General features: G+C 34.4%; 2 protein-coding genes and 1 pseudogene across 6 annotated transcripts; 2 read left to right on the top strand and 1 right to left on the bottom strand.

The window, feature by feature from the left end:
* The first annotated feature begins 2,100 nt into the window (after positions 1-2,100).
* LOC149501676 (uncharacterized) lies at positions 2,101-3,498 on the top strand (annotated as a pseudogene).
* Positions 3,499-5,287: 1,789 nt separating this feature from the next.
* Positions 5,288-11,326, top strand: LOC114248548 (CCR4-NOT transcription complex subunit 7). Of its 3 annotated transcripts, none has more exons than XM_089732361.1 (8): positions 5,288-5,695; positions 5,766-5,876; positions 7,201-7,310; positions 8,098-8,211; positions 8,286-8,404; positions 9,206-9,363; positions 9,935-10,002; positions 11,023-11,326. In XM_089732361.1, the coding sequence occupies exons 1-8, from the start codon at positions 5,663-5,665 to the stop codon at positions 11,252-11,254; spliced, it is 945 nt and encodes a 314-aa protein (XP_089588487.1). In that variant the 5' UTR covers positions 5,288-5,662; the 3' UTR covers positions 11,255-11,326. The 3 variants fall into 3 exon arrangements, with proteins under 3 accessions (XP_089588487.1, XP_028037620.1, XP_089588486.1); XM_028181819.2 differs by having other exon boundaries at positions 9,935-10,075; XM_089732360.1 differs by lacking the exon at positions 9,935-10,002 and having other exon boundaries at positions 5,421-5,695.
* A 1,182-nt stretch (positions 11,327-12,508) lies between these two features.
* Positions 12,509-23,307, bottom strand: Iswi (nucleosome-remodeling ATPase imitation SWI). Of its 3 annotated transcripts, none has more exons than XM_089732348.1 (18): positions 23,177-23,307; positions 22,867-23,051; positions 22,534-22,757; positions 22,086-22,343; positions 20,552-20,675; positions 19,485-19,772; positions 19,149-19,362; positions 18,218-18,489; positions 17,827-18,054; positions 17,484-17,729; positions 17,280-17,385; positions 17,010-17,155; positions 16,310-16,416; positions 16,072-16,205; positions 15,829-15,944; positions 14,846-15,066; positions 14,347-14,487; positions 12,509-13,977 (listed from the first exon to the last, which is right to left on the bottom strand). In XM_089732348.1, the coding sequence occupies exons 2-18, from the start codon at positions 22,915-22,917 to the stop codon at positions 13,773-13,775; spliced, it is 3,081 nt and encodes a 1,026-aa protein (XP_089588474.1). In that variant the 5' UTR covers positions 22,918-23,051; positions 23,177-23,307; the 3' UTR covers positions 12,509-13,772. The 3 variants fall into 3 exon arrangements, with proteins under 3 accessions (XP_089588474.1, XP_089588473.1, XP_089588475.1); XM_089732347.1 differs by having other exon boundaries at positions 23,156-23,297; XM_089732349.1 differs by having other exon boundaries at positions 17,016-17,155; positions 23,156-23,297.
* Between the last annotated feature and the right edge of the window lie 807 nt (positions 23,308-24,114).

Raw genomic sequence — 24,114 nt, 5'->3', positions numbered from 1 at the left:
CAGTTCAGCCGTCTGTTTTGGGTTGTACATTATTTATTGACTTTAATATCGATTTAATATGATTGCTTATATAAAATTTCTAATTTTATCATGCTACCCCGCTTAAAACATACAAAAATAATAATTAAAACATATTTTATAGGATCCCAAGAAAGTCGATGCCCCAAAACTATAAATATATTTAAATTCATTATGGAGCACTCATCCGAAAAATCGGACTCCATTTTTCGGTCGGAATCTATTGATCATGACACTGATCCTAAATACCTAATACGAAAGGTTAATAAAATGTGTCATCAAAACATATTAAGATATTCTGTTTAGATATTTCGGGAAAAAGGTTACCGAAAAAAATCTCCCTTCGGAACTATTTAAATAAAAAAGTTTTATTCCGTAGCGAGTAAAGCGCTATTGTAAATTCGTTATTTTTTTTTATAATTAAGTGATTTTAGAGAAGAAGTCACAAGGAATGACGTTTGTAATTAAATAAATGTTCTGTAGGTGTTTTTTTTATCACGCGGTCCCTTGATAAGTTTAAAATTTAAATCACTCTCAAACGAGAGTGATTCAAATGGTGCGGCGCACCTACCTTGAGGTGCGCTGCGGTAGTATGTTACGGACTTTAGGTCACCAACACAATTAAAATAGATTGTAATAGAGCGGTACTTAAGTAATCTAAGAAAAACACGTACTCTTATTTTGATATCCAAAACAGCATAGCTAGCATGCTAACGTTTTATCGCCGACATAAAGCTTTCATCCATTTCTGGCATATGCACAAGTGCGAGCGAGACGGCAACATACGAAACGACGATAACATTTAGCATGCTAGAATTGAGCAGATGGCACTGTACTACGCCATATGTTTATGTTTTGCGGTCACTGAGTTGTCAAACGACAACATTATAAAATCAGTGTAGCAACTTTTAAAAATCGTCATATCGTTTACTTGTCTTAGATTTTACATATCTAAATCACATCATCTTTGCACATAACAATATACTTACTTCCTATTAAAGTATAAATTCTACAAGTAATTAATACTCAACAATATTTAAAATAAAAAGAGCCAAGTACGTTTATCGATAAAACCTAATAACATTAAAATCTTCGGGGCAGCACTAGAACCGCCATGTTTAGCGGCCAGATGACGTCATAGTGGCACGTATTTTCTGTTGACGTTTCATTTCCATAGTCCTATGGTACTTGTGTGAGCGGGAAGGCGCCGTAGCAATGAGAACTTAACTAACTTTAATGCGTTTTATTCGGTGAGACGAGAAATATAATATTTGTATGCGCGTGCGAGCAGAGCTGCGTAGGTTCAATCTTGGAGTCGTTTCGTAGCGCACCGCGCTCTCGGCGGCCGACTGGAAGCAGGTTCCTCTGCGCGTTACCCGCTCTCGTCCCCGCACACCGCTGTCGCCTGGACGGGTTTTGTGCTAGTGGTGGCCGCACACACGACTAGTGATGTGCCGCCACAGTCCGTACCACGAGTCCTGTCCGCGGCCAAAAACAGAACTAATTATTTTGGTCAGCCATGTTGTTTGTTATTGTTACTGTCCAACGCTGTTACTGTGTTCGGTTGTTGTTAAGATTTTTATTTATTTCCCTGATATAAAGTGTTCTATACAATGTCTAAAGTGATAAAAAGTGGTGGCCGAGAAATGATACTGCAAGTAATGGCGTTTTGTGAAACAGAACAGTAAAATTAAGGACTTTTGATACCATTAGACAATGTACGCAAGAGAGTTGCTGCCATTACAGGTACATATTTAGTATTGCTAGCTAATATGGTTTGCCATTCGATTTGGATTTTATTTTGTAAGAAAATTTAAAATTTTGATTTTTGAAATTTTGATTTCTTGCTATTACTATCAGCACTTTGTATACTATTTTACTACACAAATGATGACATTAGGGTTTTATTTATTTAAACTTTATCATTTGTTTTTTTAGTTTTATCAATAATCTAGGACACTAGACTTTTTATTGAGCAAAGGAAGACAAACGAGCAGACGACATACACGACTTACAAACGGCATATACAGCTAACTACCACTGATAAAAAATAAGTTTACTAAATAAAGACTAATATGGTTTTAAAAAAAATCCAGGTGTGTCTGAGAAAACCGTATCAAGAATAATACAAGAAGGAAAGACTGCTGCAAGTACTTCAAAAAATATTATTACACCAGGGAAGAGTCGTCCACGTCCAAATAAGATAATTATAGATGATTTTGATATTTGTGCTATTCGCCATAAAATTCACCAATTGCATGCTGTAAAAAAGGAACTGCCGACATTAAACAAATTACTTGCAGTGTTGATACAAGACATTAATAATAATTTTAAAGGAAGTCTTACCACATTGCATAGAATATTGAAAAAAATTGGATTTAAATACAAACGGTGCCAGTCCAAAAGAAAAATATTAATGGAGCGCATAATCGTTTGGCGCGCAAAATATATAGAAAAAATGCACAAGAATCGAACCACCGAAAAAAGACCCGTCGTATTCGTAGATGAGACTTATATCTACAGCACATACCAAGTTGTTGACAAAGTGAGGAAGAGCTAGAACTTTTCACTTCAGATTCTGTTGGGAGTAGATGGATAATCGCACATGCTAGTACAGAAAATGGTTTTATTAGTAATGCTTTACTTATTTTTAAATCTCAATCAAAGTCTTCTGATTACCTTGATGACATGAATTCAACCAATTTCCTCAAGTGGATGAATGATAAATTAATTTAAAATTTGCCAGCAAGGTCTCTTGTGGTTATGGATAATGCTCCATACCACTGTACCCAAATAAATAAAGCTCCAACCATGTCAACTTTAAAAGACGAAATGCGTAAGTGGTTGCGAGAAAGGGGTATTTATTTTGAAGAGAGCTGGACAAAACCCGTATTATATAAACTTATAAAACTAAATAAAGGACCGCCTACTTATGCTGTAAATGAACTTTTAAAAAGTCACAATCACAAAGTTTTAAAACTTCCACCGTATCATTGAGATCTAAACCCAATTGAAAAGATATGGAGCCTTGTTAAAAGAGGTGTGGCAGAGAAAAATTTGGAACAAAACCCAAAAAACATTGTGAAACTTACAGAAGATGCGTTTGCAAGTGTAACACCAGAAGATTGGGCAATTCAATGTAAGCATGTGGAGCATCTAGAAGATGATTATTTAAAAAACGACGGTCTGATAGACGAAGAAATGGACCGATTTATAATATTTGTGAGCAAGTGATAGCGAAATAGAATCTGATAATGATAGTGATATGAATGTAGATGATCCGAATAGTCCTTGCAGTATGTCTGGAATAACCACAATAGATGACCATAATTATACAATTAACATTTAAAATGTTTTTTCTTTATTTAGTACCGTAGCGTTTGGATATATTTCTGGCTACGCTGTTAACAAAGTTGGCCAGGACCTTAAATGTGAAATATGCTTTGGAAATATAATATTAGTATAGATATAGAAAGTTTAGGCCGATATCAAAAAGTTATAATTTTTATTGTGTTTAAATACTATTACCTATTACTATAAAATCAGTTTAAATTTAAATTTCTTGGAAATTAAATTATAGCGAATGTAATAGTGCAAGCTAGCAACACTCCATGGCGCGACTGTAGCGCCCCGTCTGCGAGACACGACTCGTGGTAGTCGTGGTACAGAGTTTAATTCAGTTATTTACTAGCGTTTTGTTAACAAGAGCGTTTATACTGTGTAATTATTTCTTATGGAGATCAAAAAAATATTGAAAACTTCAACAATACTTCAACAAAAAAATGTCAATGAAGACGGGCAATAATTAGTCGTTAAAGTACGATTAGCGCGGTTTTAATAAATTCAGTTATTTTTAATGATATTGAATATTAACAACTATATAGAAATTTCAGTGATAATTAATAATTGGGAATTTAATTGTTTTTATGATCGAACAATCACCAACAGTCGTCGAAGAAACGATAATTGATCAAAATTAATTAATCTGGACGATAAAAATAAAGATATCTAGTAAGGGGGGCCAACTTAAGGGTAATCATGTGTTTAATTAATTATGAATAAATAAAAGACAAACAAACAATTTTTACATTCGATCATTAACGAACAAATAATTAAAAATTAAAAAATTCCAAAAATCAAAAAAAGGGAAGCCAAATTCAGTGAGCCGCGCTAATCATGTTCTGAAAAGGATTGAACATGACATCGTTCTTTTTAGTGTCAGAACTAGTTCCAGAAAACATGTTCGCGGAATTAAACAGGTCCGCGAACATGTTAAGTCTAATAGCTGTTTGTAGCTGTTTAGTTCCGCGGACATGTTAAGTCTGTAGCTGTTTGTAGTGTAGCGAATCACGTATTAAATTATTATTTATTTAAAATCTTATTAATTACACAATATTTAAAAAAAAAGGTATTAATAATACAATTTTTAAAAAACACTATAAAAAGAGATTACCGCTGATGGCAATTATAATTATTATTTTGTAAGGTTTTTAGTTTTAGGTTCATTGTTAGAATTGATTGCATAATTTATTAATGTACTATTCTACTTTGTCATAATTTTAATTACTTTACTACTTTCATTATTTTTGAATGTATTGTACGATGCATCGGAAACTATAACCTATCAATTGTTAATTAAAATACCAAGTTGTTCTGTTATACAACATAAATTTAGCTCATAGCCTTAGAACCTTTTTCCCATAACCGAGATACCAATATATTTTATTTTCATTACGTAATGTAGTTAACAAAACTAGCGAAAGTGGTGAATGTTTTAAAATTCTGTATTTTTGAATTATGATTTTCTAAGAAATGGTCTACAAACACTTAGGGTTAAGTGCTCGTAGGAATGGTGTATGGTCAAGGTCAAAATCCATAGCAAAACATTTTAATTTATTCAACTATCTACTGTTTTGTACTGGTGGTAGGACCTCTTGTGAGTCCACGCGGGTGGGTACCACCACCCTGCCTATTTCTGCCGTGAAGCAATAATGCATTTCGGTTTGAAGGGTAGGGCAGCCGTTGTAACTTACTTGAGACCTTAGAAATTTCTCAAGGTGGGTGGCGCATTTACGTTTTGTATGTCTATGCGCTCCAGTAACCACTTAACATCAGGTGGGCTGTGAGCTCGTCCACCCACGTAGGTCGTAGAGAAAATGTAATATGAAAGAGATCCACACGCAGTTGCTCCATCTCACTCCTTTCATCTCACTACTTCGTATTCGCGTTATATTTCGCCTTATCTCTTTACGTGGACTCGTGCCGGTTCGGGACTCGCCGCGTCACGCTTCCGCGCCGCGCGGTACCTATGCTCTAATCATGTCCGCATGTCCGTCATATTCATCGCGTTCGTAGTTCCTGCATAACAATACACTTGGAATGGAAATGGAACTGTCTGAACATGTTAATTTTGACAACTCGGATTGAATGATATAGTTCCATACGAGAACATAGTTCCAGGAACTATTTCGGTCCGGAACTACACATGCCGATGCAGCCAATAAATTAATCTGTGGTCTAAGAATATGGCAAAAAAAAGATATCACAATGACGACTTCTATTCTTTGAAAAAAATTGTTGGTTCAAAGTATTACCAAACAAAGCAGAAATTGAAAAATAATTTTAAAAAAAAATTAGCTACTCAATGAAACAAAAAAGGTGCCCATCAGGAGAAAAGGTACACATCTTATTCATAACAAAATAAAATTCATTCAAGGAATGTATTTTCAACAATATTTGGATTTTAGATGCCGGCGACCAGTTTCACCTCTTTACTGTGCAGTGCATTAAAAGAAGAGTGCAGTATTAAAAACGTTTGGAATCATAATCTTCATGAAGAATTTCATGTAATAAGACAGGTCAGAATTTAGAGTAAACAATATAAGTAGCTAGAGCTAGAGCTATGTAGAGGCTAGACATTTAATAATTTAAGTATTTTATTTACTCATCAAAGGTCGATAATACAACATAGTTGATAAAACATAGTTGATAGTATTATAAGAATACAATTAAAACTCAGTAAGTTCAGAAAATTACCAATTCTCTCTTATTGTATTTCATATTATTTTAATGTCTGTAGCCTAATAGATGAGACGTCTGATGTATTAGTATCAATCTATGCCTATGTCCAAAATTACCTATGTGGTTTTATGATGGAGAAAAACTAGGGGGTGATAAAAGTGTAACTAGTGTATTTATAAGTTCACATAATTACCGGTGGTGGTCGATTTATAGAAACTACAATGGAAAAAATTCTATCAGATAAAGTTATTTGCAGGCCGATAGTCTTACATTTGAGTCGTCTATTATCAAAAGTGGCAATCTGTGCATTTGGACAAAAAAATGTTATTGATATGTCAATACAGATTGATATGAATATAATCGTCTCCTTCAAAGAATACGGTTCAAAACCTGCATTAAATAAAGGTTAATACTTAACCTGTTATTTATCTAAGATGTCGCTCAGAAGAGTTTTGTGACTGCCAATGGAATACAAAGTCAATAATTCGTTTTTCTGATTTACCAATAATTGTCCAAAAGTCATATTGCCGGCTTTGATAATAGTCGACTCATTTATCGTTCTATTAGCTCAACAACCAATATGGTGAAATCAGAATACACCATAGAGGCTACTAGTAATTAGGTAGAAAAAAAAATCATAATGCACTTTTAGATGTTGATAGCACTACCAAACATATAGTGAGCCATGAGTTCCAGTATAGCACTCTATCATTTAGAAAAATTTAGCACTGGCCTATGGGATTCAAACACCAGTAAAGTCAAATCTCTCGATATGAATGCACTAGGTACCTAATATTGGAGGCCATGTTGATTTTTAAAAATATAGGCTGTGTGGTGTCCTACAATAACACAGCCCAATCTCTTCATGTGGGTGTTATAAAAGCAAGTCACAGGAGAATATGCAGCAGCATTATCAGTTTAGTATATCACCATACTGTGATTTCCAACCTGTATTTGCTGGTAGTAAGGGGTAATGTAAGCTGTCATTTGCCACCAACCTTCCTGTTTCTAAAATAAAATAGTCATACATTTTTGTTTAAAGCGTGAAATAGCCACAATAGAGTTATGCCTTCGATTATATGCTTAAATTGAGGCTGGTCTGAGTTTAAATGGTAATGTTTATGGGCTCTGCTAACTCCTTTACACAATGGTAATAAACAGGTTGTCCAGAAATACCATTGGGTGGCCATGGATACTGAATTTCCAGGTGTAGTTGCAAGACCAATTGGTGAATTTAGATCCACTGCAGATTATCAATACCAGCTTTTAAGGTGGGTAATTTATTTAAATACTCTGACTATATTTATTAAATGCACAGTAAACACTGCTTTATGAGCATCCAGTATGATATGCTGAGAAACTATTTCTGAAGCTGAAATAGATGAAAAGAATTGAAAAAAATAATTGATAAGCTTACAATTAGTATAAAAACTTGAGCAGCTTTATATTTACATGCTGTCAACTAAAACAAATTCAGCTGTTTGCAAAGCTAGGCATCTTGCAAGATTGTTGACTTTGTGAACCTAGTAGATATTAATTTTTGTTCAGTATAAATTATGTTTAAATTTTATGATATTTGAAACTTCTGTTTGTATTTATTTGTTTTCAGAAATAGCTCTCTCACATTGTTCTTGAACTTAATGGGACCTTTTTTTTGCTTCTGCTAATTTTAAGCACCAGCTTTACCCAAATTTTTTTGCTTCTGCTAATTTTAAGCACCAGCTTTACCCAAACTGTTTACAATGTACCCAGACACAATAACTACCAATCGTGAGCACTTGTTAACACTACATCTTTACTTTATAAAATCGAAACACATTAGTTTATGCCTAGATTAAAGTATGTAAATTATTGTAATTTCATGCATGTAATAGAGGCACCATCTAATACTCCTGAGGGACCAGTCCTGTGTGCTAATTGTAATCGATTTTAATTTGAAACGTCAACTAAACTTTTCCTATATTATTTATTACACTACACTAAATTGCTTTTCCCATATCACAGTTTATTTAATAACCAATTTAAATATTACTCATTTAAAGTATTATTTTTAATTAGATGCAATGTGGATCTGTTGCGAATCATACAATTAGGATTAACGTTTATGGACGAAAATGCTAAAACTCCCCCAGGGTGCACAACTTGGCAGTTTAATTTTAAATTCAATCTTCAGTAAGTAAATTTAAACATCACTAAATTTGTGTCCATCCATTCAACAATTATAAAATTTATAAATGTATCATCAGGGAGGATATGTATGCACAAGACTCGATAGACTTACTACAAAATTCTGGTCTGCAATTCAGGGAACATGAAGAACATGGCATTGAACCCCTTGAATTTGCCGAACTACTAATGTCATCTGGTAAGTGACTATACTATAATCAATTATAATGTAAAATGTATTATGTATTTACTCTATCCAATGATTTGTAAGCGAAGTAAAATGTCCCTTAGAAATAAGGTGACACTCTTCAAAACTTGCATACGCCTCGTCATGACCTATGCAAGTGTGGTGTTCGCTCACGCGGCCCGTACTACCTTAAAACCCCTTCAAATAATTCAATCATATTTTTTGCAGGATAGCCGTCGGAGCCCCCGTGATTCGTCAGGAACATCGACTTGTATGACATCGACCTAGAGTCCATTAGTAAATATTTACAGTCGGCATCAATGCGCAATTTCGAGAAATCGGCACGACACGAGAACCTTCTCATCGTGGCCGCCGGTATCTACATTTCCGATCCTGCGGACATAATGGAAAGCAGTCGACGTCGCCCAAAACACGTCATTCGATCCTCCCGATCCACTAACGGTGTTTTTAGGTACCTCAAGCACCGGTCATCATTCTTGTCGAACCCGTCGCTTGCGACGAAGGACTCGACGAGTAAATTAACCCACTGACACAGCTCACTGAGTTTCTCGCCGGATCTTCTCAGTGGGTCGCGTTTCCGATCCGGTGGTAGATTCTGCGGAGCACGGCTCCTTCTAGGGTTCGTGTTAGCAACGTCGTCAGGTTTGAACCCCGTGAGCTCACCTACATGTTAGGGCGAAGCTGAAATAGCCTCTCAAGGCTATCAGCATAGGTAGGAAAAACAAATGTATTTACCACAGCATTTCAATTTGAATGTTTTCTCCAGCTATTATATACAGCATAATGTTTCAGGAATTGTACTAATGGATAACATCAACTGGTTGAGTTTTCATTCTGGATATGATTTTGGTTATTTACTTAAGTTGCTTACTGATCAAAACCTACCTCATGAAGAGAATGACTTCTTTGAACGATTGCGTCTATATTTCCCCACCGTGTATGATGTCAAGGTGAGCAACGAAGAGTATTTAGGTTTTACAAAAAACAAGTAGAGTAGTGTTACGCGCTGGGGTTCGGGATAAATAAAATTTCACCAAAGTACAACAGTAACTAGAAACTGTATTCAACACTTAAAACACTTAAACACTTCATAAACACTTTAAAATTCTCATTTAGCTTCTTCCGCTTCGCTTAAGGTTATCCGTTCGCCATTTCGCTTCGAGTAGTTCCGGTTACTGACTGACTGCGTGCCATCCCTGCAACGCTCGATACCTCATCCCTAGAATTTTTCCGCTATCTGACAATAGATGGCGTTGTACTTCTCGAGCGTTCTAGGTGCTACTAGGTCCTTCGATATTCGATCTACTATTCGGCGATAGATGACGTTACTCTTACCGGCTTAACAGTAGTTATATTTTGCTCTTTCTGCAACCCACTTAACCCCTGATGTTAATGATTATGACTAGGAAACGGAAGGAAAGATTAAGTTCAACCATACGCCCAATGTGCTGTACCTACAATCATTCAAAAAAGGAATGGATTTGTGACAGTACTTGAATTTTTTTTCTTTTTTATTAACAGTACCTGATGAAACTTTGCAAGAATCTTAAAGGTGGCTTACAAGAAGTTGCAGATCAGTTGGAATTGAGGCGAGTAGGTCCCCAACATCAAGCCGGTTCTGACTCACTACTGACTGGCATGGCGTTTTTTAAAATTAAAGAAGTGAGTCTGCTTAATTTGCTATTCACATAATAAACCTTTATTATAGTGAGATAGATAGCCTCGGTATCATCGCGAGGATGCTGCGCGCAGCAAGCCCGGGCCATTTGTTCGTTCGTCCAGTTGAGAGTTAAGATCTCATGGCACCACACGTACGAGTTGCGGTGGTAGCAATTGCTTTTGTCTTTATAAATAGAATTATAAAAAAAACTTAAACGAAAACAATATTCGATCCAGGCATTATACAAAAACAGATTATTTAATGGATACGATGATCTATTCATCTCGCGGTTAAAATTTAACCAGGTATCTTCTGTAAGGCCTTTTATTTGTGAAATTATGATCACTTGCATTCCGTAGCCAGGTGTTTGTACTATGGAGAGATATTAATTTCAAACCCTTACTCTTTATCCATTAATTATATATCCTCGAGTGAAGCATGAAATACGCTTGAGCCCACAGTGCGCACAGCAAACAACCAGTGTTTCCACTTCCCACGCCTCAATTCAAATTTCCCATTCTCAGGGCTTTTTCCCCTCAAGAAATTTTCTGCTGTAGTTTTTACTTTTGGCCCTAGTGTAGTAACTAAAAAAAAGGTTTTTATCGATTTTCTTCTATAGCCTGCCCACGCCTTTGGTGATACTATACTTTGATAATATTATTTACACTAAATTCCCTTTACTCATGATTTCCCGCAATTTCCCCTTTTTCTTCCCCTATGGACCCTAATTTCCCCTCAAATGGGGAATTTCCCCTCATTGTGGAAATACTGCAAACAACTGAGACGCTTTTGAGCAAAACAAAAACCTCACACTCGATTGCTCGCTAGTGGCCACGCGCGTTTTCCGCGGCCGAGGCGTCTACATCAGACCGAGCAGTTTCGCGAAGAAAATTCCTCGCGAGGCTGCTCGCTCTGTGTGAACCCACCTAATTGCTTTTTTATTTTAAAGATATTTTTTGATGGAAACATTGAAAGTACGAGTGGGCATCTGTACGGACTTGGAGCTCCATTCACTACTAACGCCAACAACTTCCAGGATAACGTGGATAGTGGAAACTCATCTTGATCTGAACTGCCTTGCTAAAGAGTTTAACTCAGTAGTCACTTCTGTTTCATACCAAGGAATAGAAATAAATAACAATTTGTACCTGATTAACTTTGAAGAAATAAGCTTAGTCTAAACTGTGATAAATGTTAGTGTAGTTTTGTCTTCGTGGTAGTTTAATGACTGAATAAAGAGATTGTAAATAAAATTTGTTTTTATATTAGTTTTTCCAACATTCGTTAAAGATGAATATAATTAAACATTTTAAACTTATTGATTTTAATTTCCAACTATAGAAGATCTTGTTCACGTTGGTTCACGCAATCTTAATTTTGTTATTGCAAGTGTGTGAACGAGTTTATGGCTTACCTTGTACTAAGTGATCACCTGAGACCATAGATATAAAATACGTGGTATTCAGCCTTTTATCGATTTGCCTATATACACCTACATCACTATTTTTGGTGAGATTCATTCTGAAAGAAAAAATTTCAAAATTCCATATCATTTGACTTTTCATCATTACTTCAGTACTTTTCGTAACTCAAGAGTAGTCTAAGCATTCACTTTAGTTTCTTCTGTAAAGGTGGTTACTCTACAACAGGGCTGTCTAAACAACACTGTCTAAATAACTTAACTCTTGTCGCAATCGAGTAAATGAAATTCATAGAATATTATAAAGCTATTTCAATTGGCGAATCTTTAAATTTATTTTACAATATATTTAATTTTATAAACTTTGATAAAATAAAATAAAATTTATTTAACATTATAAAAAATCTGATGATTGCAATGTGTTCCATTAAATACTTTTACTTGGCTCGCATTTTCATATATTTTTTTGCCCGTAAACATCCAGCCTGTGTTAGAAACGATGGAGATAATGCAGAAAATAATTCCCGATCCTACGGACCGAATTGTAACTAGTCGACGTCGCCCAAAACACGTCATTTCGGATCCTCCCGATCCACTGACGGTGCTTTTAAGTACCCCAAGCACCTGTCATCGTTCCCGTCGAACCCTTCGCTTGCGACTAAGGGCGCGAGTAAATTAACCCACAGACAGCCCACTGAGTTTCTCGCCGGATCTTCTCAGTGGGTCGCGTTTCCGATCTGGTAGTAGATTCTGCAAAGCACGGCTCTTGCTAGGGTTAGTGTTAGAAACGGCGTCAGGTTCGAGCCCCGTGAGTTCATCTACTAGTTAAGGTTACGCTGAAATGTTCTCTCAAGACCCTCAGCTTTGGGAGGAAAAAAAATGCAGAAAATGTTGGAGCGCTTATGTACCCAGAGTCTACCGTGAAGATCAAGGACGAGATAGCCTGCTCCACAGGAACTTAAAATTTAGTTGAGCTATAAGATAATGAACCCATCGAAATGAAAACATTACAAAAAATAATTGAATGTCACTTTAATGCAAATTTCTACAAACCGTGTTTACAAATTCACATCAAGCTATTAAAAGTAGTTTTTGACACAATAATATCATCTAACTTAAATGTTACTTATTGTACTGCAAAGTTATGGGCAAATCACAGGAAGTTTTGCGGAACATACATACATGCTAGATGTCACCAATAATATTTGTATTGTTAATATTTGTTAATTATGTTATTGTTATTTAATATTTGTATCTGTTCTAAGGAACATTCCTTGAGAAGAACAGAAACATCGCTTAGTCGAAATTTCATGGCCTTGAGATTAAAAACAAAACGTTAGATAGATACTACCACAAACTATGTAACATAGCCTTTAGATATGCGTTTATTGTTTCTTTTTATTCATATTAAATTTATTCAGGAAATTAATCAATAACTCAAGTTGAATGCACAGTGAATGAAAAATTGATACCGAAATATTTCAAGGCAGAGGACGCTTCTGCTTCCTTTTAAGAAATGATAAAATGAATCGTCTAAATGAAAAAAAATACTTCAAGTTTTTTACCATCATACAGCAAGTCTGCTGGGAGGAACCACGAAAGACTGAATAACTGAATTTATTTATTTATATTTATTATATTTTTGTTATTTATATTCTTTATAACTGAATTATATGAATGGTTACCACTTTTTACTTTTACGCGATCGCTTTTTTCAGTTTGTTCTTTGATCAAAGTAAAGAATTCACAATACAGTTTCACCACCAGTTAACAAAAACATTATTTGCGCATAGCACGTATAAGCCGCATTTAAGTAAGTAAATGAAGTAATTGTCTGAATCTACAAATAAATAGACATACAATTTTCAAACAGACACAATAATCTATAAAATCAAAATCACATTCAAGCTTTCAATACGTTTGTTAATACTATTGGACTTCACCTTTTCGGCAGGTTTGAGACGAACGTCTACGTTGAAAATAAAATAATCAGTATTAAAGACTGACAGGGCTCGATTTGAATGTGAGTGACACTTTTGAAAAGACTATTAAGAAGACAATCTTACAAATCGAGAAATCACATTTGTAAGGAACTGTTTTATGATATAATATTTGTGTGTATATAGTTTATGCTTTCTGTCAAACATTTTAAGGGTAATTATCAAATATTTTATTTCCCTGGTTGACGATGCGTTAGTACCGATTTTGATCACATTCAAATAGATACTTGTCTAGCTGTAGGATAAATTACGACTAGTCTTGTCGCAGTGTGATAAGAATTACTTAGTTTTCTTTTTCTTTTGTTTCTGGGCACTATCAGTAGTGTTGTCAGCTTTGCGTTTGCCTGCGTTAGCGCCTTTGCCAGCCGCGTTGCCGCCTGGCGTACTTGGATTGACGTTCCCGCTTTTCTTTTTCTTTTCGGCTCGTTCTTTCTCTTCAAGCTCTTGATTCTCTCGTTCAATTAAAGTAATGAGAGTATTGCATCTGAAAATATTAAAGTATTTGACATCTCATCAAGAGACATCCGCCCTCGCTTCGCTTCGGAAACATTAAATTTTATCATTGATAGTTGAGTCCCGCGATGTTACCGCGGGTGATGGCGCGCGGCGAAGGTAGTCTAAGTTACTCCTTATATAATCAGCTACCTGTCAGTGAAAGTCCTGTCAAAATTGGTCCAGCCGTTCCAAACAGACAGACATACACAGACATACAAATATTGTAAAAAAAAATTATTTTGTGTATGTACCCTATATATATTCTTATGCATGTAGTAAAAAGCGGTTATTTCAATATTACAAACAGACACTTTAATTTTATTAATATGTATAGATTAGATAAATATGTCATACTAACCGACGTTGTAATTCGACGGCTGTTCTTGACTTTAGAAACCAATCGAAACGAAACTGTGGCGCGGAATGTACCGCAGCTCGAAGTTCCTCGTATACGTTTTCTTTATCGAATCCTAACTTGTGCAGCATGCACACCAAGAACCTGTAAAATAAATTTCGTTGTTTTTAAGCTATCGCATAGCATTTATCGCGGGCTTTGAGCGCGGCGCACGAATCAAGAAATTCCGTAACGAAAATAAAACCTAACACCCCCCACTCCGCCTACCATGTAGTTTAACACATTCACACGTTGCGCTTGTGTAGTGTTTGTGAATAAGCGCGCGGCGTGACGTCGCACTGCATGCGCATCATCAAAAGTCGGCCCATCTCTCTCTCGCGCGGTCTAACTTATGACTGTGAAGGGGACAGTTGATGTTTTGCTTTTGTTAATGTTTATAAATATAGAGTGGTCTTGTTTTATTATTGTTTTAGTATTAATTGCTTGAAACTTAAATACTGACCTGTCTTCCTCTTCAACATAATTTTTGCCCTTGTTTGTTCCATAAGAGATTCTAAGTTGGTGGAATGGTGCTCGGTACCGGGCCATTTTAGCGTCCAACGCTTTCTTAATAGAGGCTCGTCGTTGAATTTTAGCCTCGCCCCTTTCGATCTGGCCCATAATTCGATCTATATCTTGAAGTTCGTGGCAACGTTCCCAAAATACAGCTGAGTACTCCATAACCTATAAAGGATAAATTTAGAAAACAATAAGCTTTTAATAGATTTTTATGTTTATTATGATTTCATGTAAGTTTATTATTTTGATTTGTGTTTTGTTGACCTAAGTCAAATTATAAGATTTTGACGTTATTTGGTCTAACTCTAAACCAAGAGATGCCCAGTATACTCGTATCACTCGATGCCAATATGCCGGTGTTCAAGCCGTGTTGGCAAAAGTACCATCTTTTTTTAAATACGTACTTATATTCGCTAACGACTTTTTACTTAACCAACAGATTAAAAATTTTTAATCAATAGTTTATCATTTATTAAATGTTAATGAACACACGATAATGTTACACACACAATTAAGATGTATAGTTTGCGCTTGCACGCAGCAAAATGGAATATTATATTAAAACATAAAAGCCATAAGACGATGCAGAAAGCTAACTACCTAAGTTAATTTTAGGTAAATATAGATACATTCTCTTTTATATGTATACATTACGCTTGATATATCAAATCAATTAATGTGCTAAAAAATTTAAATGCTTTTATTAACAAAGGCATCTTTCATTTTATCAAATTAGTATGTCATACAATATCCTTATTTCATATATTTTGTCACCTTATCTGTAGTTTGAATATTTTCTGAACAAAAACTAACAAGTTCAGCTAGTCTGTGTATGTCTTTTAAAAAGTACACAGTTATCATATTTCATTCATGTGTACAACAAAGACTAAACAAATAATGTAAGTAAATGCGATTAATATTCCATACCTCTTCTGGTGTTTTTCCTTCAACATCTTTTGCAATATTCTCGATATCGTCTCGTCCGTATTTTTCATTTGCTTTTATGAACTGGTTAAAATCACGTTTTGTCCAATTAGTGAAACCTACAAAGTACACATTTCATTACATTTCAGTACATAATATATTCAAAACATAATTAAATAATAAGTATAATTTTAAATTTTCTGCTATTCAATAAGTTTAATGGTTGTAATTTTTATGGTCGATTACCTTGAGTTAGTAATTGTTCTTTTTCTTGTACTTCTTCTTCAGAAAGCGCTTCTGCCTCATCTATTTTTCTCTGTTCCTCTCTCTGAATTTTCGCTGCGTCTGGACCCAATTCTGGATTACGTGGAACTTTATATCTGTGGTTATGAAATAAATAATAAACAAATTGCAAGTATGTATTTGTAAGTTTTGAATACTTAAATACATGTATTTAAAAAAATATATAAACAAATTATCTCACCCTAAGGTTTTGCGATAATGATATATTTCTTGATCAAGCAACTCAAAAAGTCGTGGAGGGAAAAACTGGAAATCCTGTACGATGGGCTGCTTCGGAGGACGCGGAGCCTGTTTAAAAACGTATATTCATTATGAAATGAAAAAATAAATAACTATATAACTAGCGTGCATATAAAGCTAATTATATATTTATTCTGATTAGTTGCGTGATATATTATTATGCATATGTATGAATAGATATAAATAAATACATAGTAAATAATACGCGCTCTGAATGAATGTTGACAAATTTGCAACTTTATTGCTTATAATTTAGATCGATAATATAATAATATAAGAATAACTTAATTTTTTTTATGAAAACTCCTTTTTTAACGTAATTTTTTTCATATGGACTTTTAGTTAAATGTCTATCCATTAGGAATATTTTGATTCTTTGTTTTTGGTTTGTCTACATTCCTATTCTTCGGATTCTTGTCCAATGTAATTCACAAAATTAAAATTGAAGAGACTTTTACAAAACAGACGAGATATTCATAATCTACTATGTAAGCTAAATATTTATATAAGGCATACATAAATACCAGTATAAAGAGCTAATCAAAATACTGTTACATAAATGATTAAATGAATACCAATACCAACTATCGCCAATAGGAGGACTCCTGTGGAATCCGATTTAGCTCTTTACACTTATTTACCTGTACCTTTGGCGCCTTCGGTTCAGATACACGTAGAGCCTCTCTGAAGTAGGCGTCCACGGCATAATTAGCTTTACGTTCGCGCTTAGGCGGCTCTATCCAACTACCCATTGGGATAACTTTTTGCTTCTCTCTGTAATCCTCGCCTAAACGGGCATAATAATATTATTAACACTGTGAGTATAAAACATTAGATTTTTTAATACTTTACCAAATTATCAGTTCAAAACTGAAGTGAAATTCACTTTATCAAATAGTTTTAAGGACAACCTTCAAATTGATAAACTGAGTCGGTAGTCGCGCCAGGAGTGTCCATTGAGAATGCTCGCAAGGACGACTCGCCCAGGCTCTCCAATTTCTGCTTCAACTCCTCAGTCTAAAATGGTATATTAAAAAAAAACTAGTTTAACACATGTTGTCAAGAAAGTGGAAGTATTACAAAAAAAAAAATTCTATTATATTATATTACAATACCTTGCTCTCTCCTTTAGCTAAAATCGTATCGATGTCCTCATCAGTAACCTCAGAATCCTTAGACGCAAAGACGTGGTTGGCACCATGTCTGATCATGTTGAGCATCTCATCTTTGTTCAGCTGGTTCTTAGTATCGACCAGTCTACCAGACTGAATCACAAGTTTGTCCAGGCGCAATTTCACTTCCGCACGTTCTACAATCTTTTCTTCAACCGTGTTGTCAGTTATCAAACGGAACACTCTGACCTATAAAACATTTAGATTAATTAATTTTCCAAATGGCACTAATAATTAATCTTACCGGTGTGCAAAAGTTGTAAAATCATATTTAAGATAAACCCACCTGCTTTTTCTGGCCAATACGGTGAGCTCTATCCATGGCCTGCAGATCCATTTGAGGATTCCAATCAGAATCATAAATAATAACAACATCAGCTGATGTTAAGTTAATACCAAGACCACCAGCTCGTGTAGATAACATAAAAACAAATTTCTCACTCCCCTCCATATTATACTCTTCTATTTGTCGGTTTCTATCTTCATGTGGTGTTTGACCATCTAGACGGCAATACTATAAAAAAAATACAATATTGCATAGCTATATGTTATATGCTATTTTTTTATAAAGAGTTCATTTATAGCATTGTCTGTGGATGCAGTATTTACATTTAAAGGCAGCTAAATAAAGGTTAAAAGCTAGCAAATTTTTTTTTTCAAATCATGCTTAAAAATACCTTATATTGCCTCCAAAGGCAATAATCTTCTAAGATGTCCAGCATCCTAGTCATTTGTGAGAAAATAAGTACTCTCGACTCTTGCTCCTGAAGCTTAGGTAAAAGCTTATCCAGTATAGTAAGTTTACCACAGTTATATACTAAATGCTCATCAGTTGTGTATGGTGGACCCGGCTCAGCGCCATCAAATAAATAAGGATGGTTACAACATTTGCGTAGCTGCATAAGAATGTTCTGGAGTCGCATTTTTTCGACCTTTCCGGCACCATTTACTGTAGGTAATAAAATTATTACAAATTGGTAATTAATTTATTAATAAGCAAATAAACTTAAGGCAACAGGTGTGGGTGTATCTTGCCCTTACTCAACATCACCCAGAGTATCTCGGACACCCAATGCAAAATCTTAGCCATGAAATGTCACAGTTCAAAGACAAGTTGAAACAAAAAATCTAATGCTGAGGATGTTATCTATGATTCTTATACATATTATTTATTAAGTAGCTGTAGAGAAAAGAAAGCAAGTGAAACAAAAGCACCTCAGACCAGTTATGTAAGGTTAAAGTCACCATAATGCTTTCCGAGCTCCATTAGAAGATAGCACTTGTAGAAAAATAAGTTATATCTACTTTATTCTCAGTTAATCTATATCATTATAGTAAATTATAGTAAATTTCCAAAGTAAGTTAAAAATAACGAATTTAAATAATAAACTTTTCATTTTATATCTTGGACAATATAGTGCAAAGGCATATAGGAGACGCCTCCCTAGTTACCTCAAGACTATGGATATGTTAACTATTGTTTTATTGTGACTTCTTAACCATTTTGCCATAGGTGACACCATAGGTGAAAACCATTTCTAGAAAACCAATGTTTAGGGAAACATTTAAGGGATTGTTATTCTGCATAATGAACATATTCTGACTTACCTACATCAATATCCTTCATAAGAACCTTAGTATACCACTCTCTTTGCATTTTACTCAAACCCACATAAACTTTTAATTCCTTTTTAGGCTTTAATTTTTTCTCAACCTCAGATTTGAGTCTCCGAAGCAAAAATGGTCTTAGTACAGCATGTAAACGTGAAACCAATTGGTTATCACCTAGGGCTGCATTTGTATTAAACCATGAGTCAAAGTCCTAGAATATCAGAAAAAAAAACATTGAATGTTAAAAAGATTAATGAAAATAATATTTAATTAAAATAGTATTTGTTAATTTTGCATTTTTTCCATTGTGCATTTCCTTGTATTATTACTCACATCAGAACTATTAAAAACATCAGGCAGAAGGAAATTCAATAGTGCCCACAACTCATGAAGATTATTTTGCAAGGGAGTACCAGTTAACAGCAACCTGTTCATACTCTTAAATTCCCTAAGCAGCTCCGATAATTTAGACTTTTCATTCTTGATACGGTGAGCCTCATCAATCACCATATAACGCCAGTTAAACTTTTTAAAGACAGATTTCTCTCTTATAATCATTTCATATGATGTAATGCAAACATCCCAGTTTCCAGGCATCAAGGTTTCTCGGATAAATGTATTCTGAAACATATTTATTTATTAATCCATTTTCCTACCATACTCTTCATTTGTATCTAGTCTAAAGTGATGTCTATATTATATTTGTTTTAAGAAAACTAGTCAAGGTTAAGCTTTGCACATAAGTGTTTTGCATAATATGTATATATATTTTTGGCATATCTTTTTTGTTTGTAGAACAAATAACAAAAAAAGTACATATAATAGTGCAATACAATATAATCAAAAATGAAGTCTAAAAATAATAATGTACAATGTTTTTTTTTCAATTCTATACAAGGTTTTATATTGCTCTATAATGGCTGTTAACCGTTTCTCTTCTTTCTGTGTAATGTGGAATATTAATGATATACAGACTTTTGAAAAGGACTATTTGAGTCGTCTATTATCAAAGGTGGCAATCTGTGCATTTGGACAAAAAAATGTTATTGATATGTCAATACAGATTGATTTGAATATAATCGTCTCCTTCAAAGAATACGGTTTAAAACCTGCATTAAATAAAGGTTAATACTTAACCTGTTATTTATCTAAGATGTCGTTCAGAAGAGTTTTGTGACTGCCAATAGAATACAAAGTCAATAATTCGTTTTTCTGATTTACCAATAATTGTCCAAAGTCACATTGCCGGCTTTGATAATAGTCGACTCATTTATGTACTTAGTCAAATTTTGCTATTCTAATGACTTTATTTGCCTTTGGTAATATTCTATTAATATCTTGTATTATGATATATTAAAATTTTGCTATAAATATTAAATGGCAATGAACATTATACATACCCTTGTTTCTTGATCACCAATAAGACACACAGCTTTTAGTGAAGGGCACCACTTTTTAAATTCGTTCATCCAATTTGTCAAAGTGGATTTTGGCACAATTACTATGTGAGGACCAGGAACGTTTCTGAAATTTTTTTAAATACTTATTTAGATATTCACGACATATCTTTTCCAGTGTCTTTATTTAAAGTATAAACAAACAACACTGTTACTACACACCCACTGTTAAAACCAAATTTCCTAATAAAAATTGGTACCTGCCAGTACAGGTAAGATGACATTACTTGACATGAGTAAGCTGTACACATCTCTTATCCTTTAGAACATGATGATGGTGTTGCCTTTGTCATGAAATCCATTCCAGAATGTGGGTTAGGGACTTACTTTACTTTACTTACTTTAAGAAGCATTGATAACTGCCTGCAGTGTTTTAACAATTTCACTATGCAGATCATTGCAAATACACTGGGTACATTTTCTTATTGGCCACAGGCACTTCAAAGCTTGGTGAAAATCATATACTTTACACTGACAATAAATTAATAATTTAAAAATCTACTTTCAATCTTTTATGGCTTTAGTGCCCAACTAAAAATCTTACTCAGAATCATAGGTAGCTTTATACATATGATTCTGAGTAGATGTACATTGGGGATCCCAAAATATTGGGATACTAATATTGTTTACTTCTGGTAGGACCTCTTGTGAGTCCGCATGGGTAGGTACCACCACCCTGCATATTTCTGCCGTGAAGCAGTAATGCGTTTCTGCTTGAAGGGTAGGGTAGCCGTTGTAACTACACTGAGACCTTAGAACTTATATCTCAAGGTGGGCGGCGCATTTACGTTGTAGATGTCTATGGGCTCCAGTAACCACTTAACACCAGGTGGGCTGTGAGCTCGTCCACTCATCTAAGCAATAAATAAAAAATAAAAAATACTTTGACACTTGAACATGTTTTCAGTTCATGAGAAAATTATCTAAACAAAAAATTGATTAATCAGCAAAACAAGTAATCCCAACTGGTGCAACAGTTCTTCCAATGGGCTCAAGATACATGTCATGGAACTGCCCATGCAACTAAAGCTTCACTGTGGCAGACACTAAGACTCATCATTAATCATGGTCTGCATTGCAGGTAGCATGCCCTACTAAGTGATTTTGATAGTCTCTAGACTGTTGGTACAGATACTTTATACAGAAAAGTTTAGGATTCCAATAATTAAAAAAAAACACATCCAGACTTTTTTACTACTTAACCTGTCCTAAGACAGTTATTAGTATCGCAAAGCCATAATCACACCTTTAATTTCCATAATACAACCTAGGCAATAAATGATAACATAACTTACTATTGTACTGTTTGAATACAAAGCAGAAGCAAAGTTGTTACACTTGATTGCTATCAAACTTTTTATTTTTTTGTGTATTGGGTACACAGGCACTTAAATTGGAAATCCCATAAATATATTGAACTGTTTGCATATATTTTATAACATACTGAACATTACATATGTAAAAATTTTGAACTTACTTAAAATGTTTCATATATCCAAGTAGAGAAATTGTTTGCAAAGTTTTTCCTAGACCCATCTCATCAGCCAAAATTCCATTAATACCATTTTCATACAATGATATCATCCAGTTAAGCCCTCTAACTTGATAATCCCGCATTTCTCCATTTTTTATGTAATGTGGAGATGCTTCAAATCTAAATATTGTCTTTTGTTTTGAATTTGTTTCTGCCAGAAGTTCTTCATCTTCTTCTTGCTCAGTTTTTCTATGTCTGTGACTGACACATGAAAAAAAAAGTTTTGAAATCTTATTAATCTATCTTTCAACAGCATTCAGTGGACATAATACTATTTATATTTTTTCACCGTACTTGTACAATTTGTCAAGTAGATTTTACATTATTGAAACAAAGTATACATAGATGTGATAGTTTGACAAGTAATACTTTGTGTGATATTGATACTCACTCTCCAGGACCTTCAGGTTCAGTATCTATTTTTATCTTTCTGGGTCTGCCAGCCTTTGGTTTTGGAGGACTCCCACCAGATTTTGGAGTGTTGGTCATAAAATGAGAAAATATCTCCGTTTGCTTTAGTAGAAAATCGAATCTCTTGGAACGATCAGTTTCAATCTTACTCTCGAAATCACCTTCTTTCCCTCTTGAAGATGTCGTGTCACTTGAAGAGCCATTCTGGATTCATAAAATTGGGTGTGGTAATATTAGTCTGGATTCATTAAATGTTTTAGTTTAAGTAAAATTCAGTTAGTTAGTTTATTAATAAAAAAAATAAACTACTTACGGAATTGTCGCCAATATCGGCAACGTCCATGGCATCATCCGACTGGGCCATTTTTATTTACAGATATAAAAATATTGAACTAGACGACCAAGATTGCGAAGTTAGAAAATATATTCAAATAAACCAGAAACCAGCAATTGTACACTGGTTAAACAACTTAAAGTTATAAATTGACTGCATGAAGGCTGAAAACATACGAACATTACAAACTAGGTACTTCGAAGATTAAAGTATGTATGAAAACCAAAGAAGAACACTTTCAACTTGTTGGAACTCAATAAATTCTTACATTTTGTAGTACAATGTATACCTATTGACTGAATTGTTTAAATATTGTTCACAATTGAAGATTAATGTAATTACATTACACTAGAACCGGGCGCGAAAATCGCAAACTGACAAAAGCAAAAAATGATCACAGAGTGTCACAAACACTATAGTTAATTATTTAGGCAAAGGACACCTTTAAAAGTGTTTGACAGCCTGAATTTTAGTCTTTTAAGCCAAATCTTGATGTGTTCTAAAGGCCGAACCTTTTTTCTAATGGACAAAAGATATAAATATACCGGAATGCGATGATGATGAGTTATTGGAAGATGATTATGAACGTAATTTAATACAACGGAATCGAATAATATGAGGTGAAAATATTTTTTGTTTAAATGAGACAAAAAAAAACACGTTTGGCACTCGGGGACTGCCGCGATAAAGCTATTTGCACAGCATTTTTTATCAACTTATGCAATTATAATTAGACAATAATAATTTAATATTAAAAAAATAATAAAATAAGACCACGCTATATTTATAAACATTAACAAAAGCAAAACATTAGGTAACTGTCCCCTTCACACTCATTTATGGGCTACATAGACCGCGCGAGAGAGAGATGGGCAGACTTTTCATGATGCGCATGCAGTGTGACGCACGCCGCGCGCTTATTAACAGACACTACACAAGCGCAACGTGTGAATGTTTGAACGCGAGCTACATCGTAGACTGAGTGGGGGTGGTTAGATTTTATTTTCGTTACGGAATTTCTTAATTCAGTCGCCGCGCTCAAAGCCCACGATAAAAGCTATGCAATAGCTTAATACAAGTCAAACAAAAAAATCTAAACACGTTAAATGCAGTCTTAAGTTTGTGAACTTACACGTTAAATGGCTAACAAGCCACAATTAATACACACTTAAATCCAAAGAATATGTATGTAAATTAAAATTCTAAATAAATTCACACCTCGCGTTC

The sequence above is a fragment of the Bombyx mandarina genome, chromosome 13 (genome assembly GCF_030267445.1).
Source record: "Bombyx mandarina strain Sakado chromosome 13, ASM3026744v2".
Taxonomy (NCBI): Eukaryota; Metazoa; Arthropoda; class Insecta; order Lepidoptera; family Bombycidae; genus Bombyx; species Bombyx mandarina.
The sequence above is the reverse complement of the archived record's forward strand: the minus strand, read 5'-3'. Positions and strand labels throughout refer to the sequence as shown.

Coding starts and splice junctions, on each gene's coding strand:
- LOC114248548 (XM_089732361.1), top strand. CDS start 5,663: ATGAAACAAAAAAGGTGCCCATCAGGAGAAAAG. Junction 8,212..8,285: donor AATTTTAAATTCAATCTTCA/GTAAGTAAATTT, acceptor ATGTATCATCAG/GGAGGATATGTATGCACAAG. Junction 10,003..11,022: donor GCAGATCAGTTGGAATTGAG/GCGAGTAGGTCC, acceptor TTTATTTTAAAG/ATATTTTTTGATGGAAACAT.
- Iswi (XM_089732348.1), bottom strand. CDS start 22,917: ATGGCCCAGTCGGATGATGCCATGGACGTTGCCGATATTGGCGACAAT. Junction 18,055..18,217: donor GCCTTTGGAGGCAATATAAG/GTATTTTTAAGC, acceptor TTTTTTTTATAG/TATTGCCGTCTAGATGGTCA. Junction 17,156..17,279: donor CTCAGTTTATCAATTTGAAG/GTTGTCCTTAAA, acceptor ATGCCCGTTTAG/GCGAGGATTACAGAGAGAAG.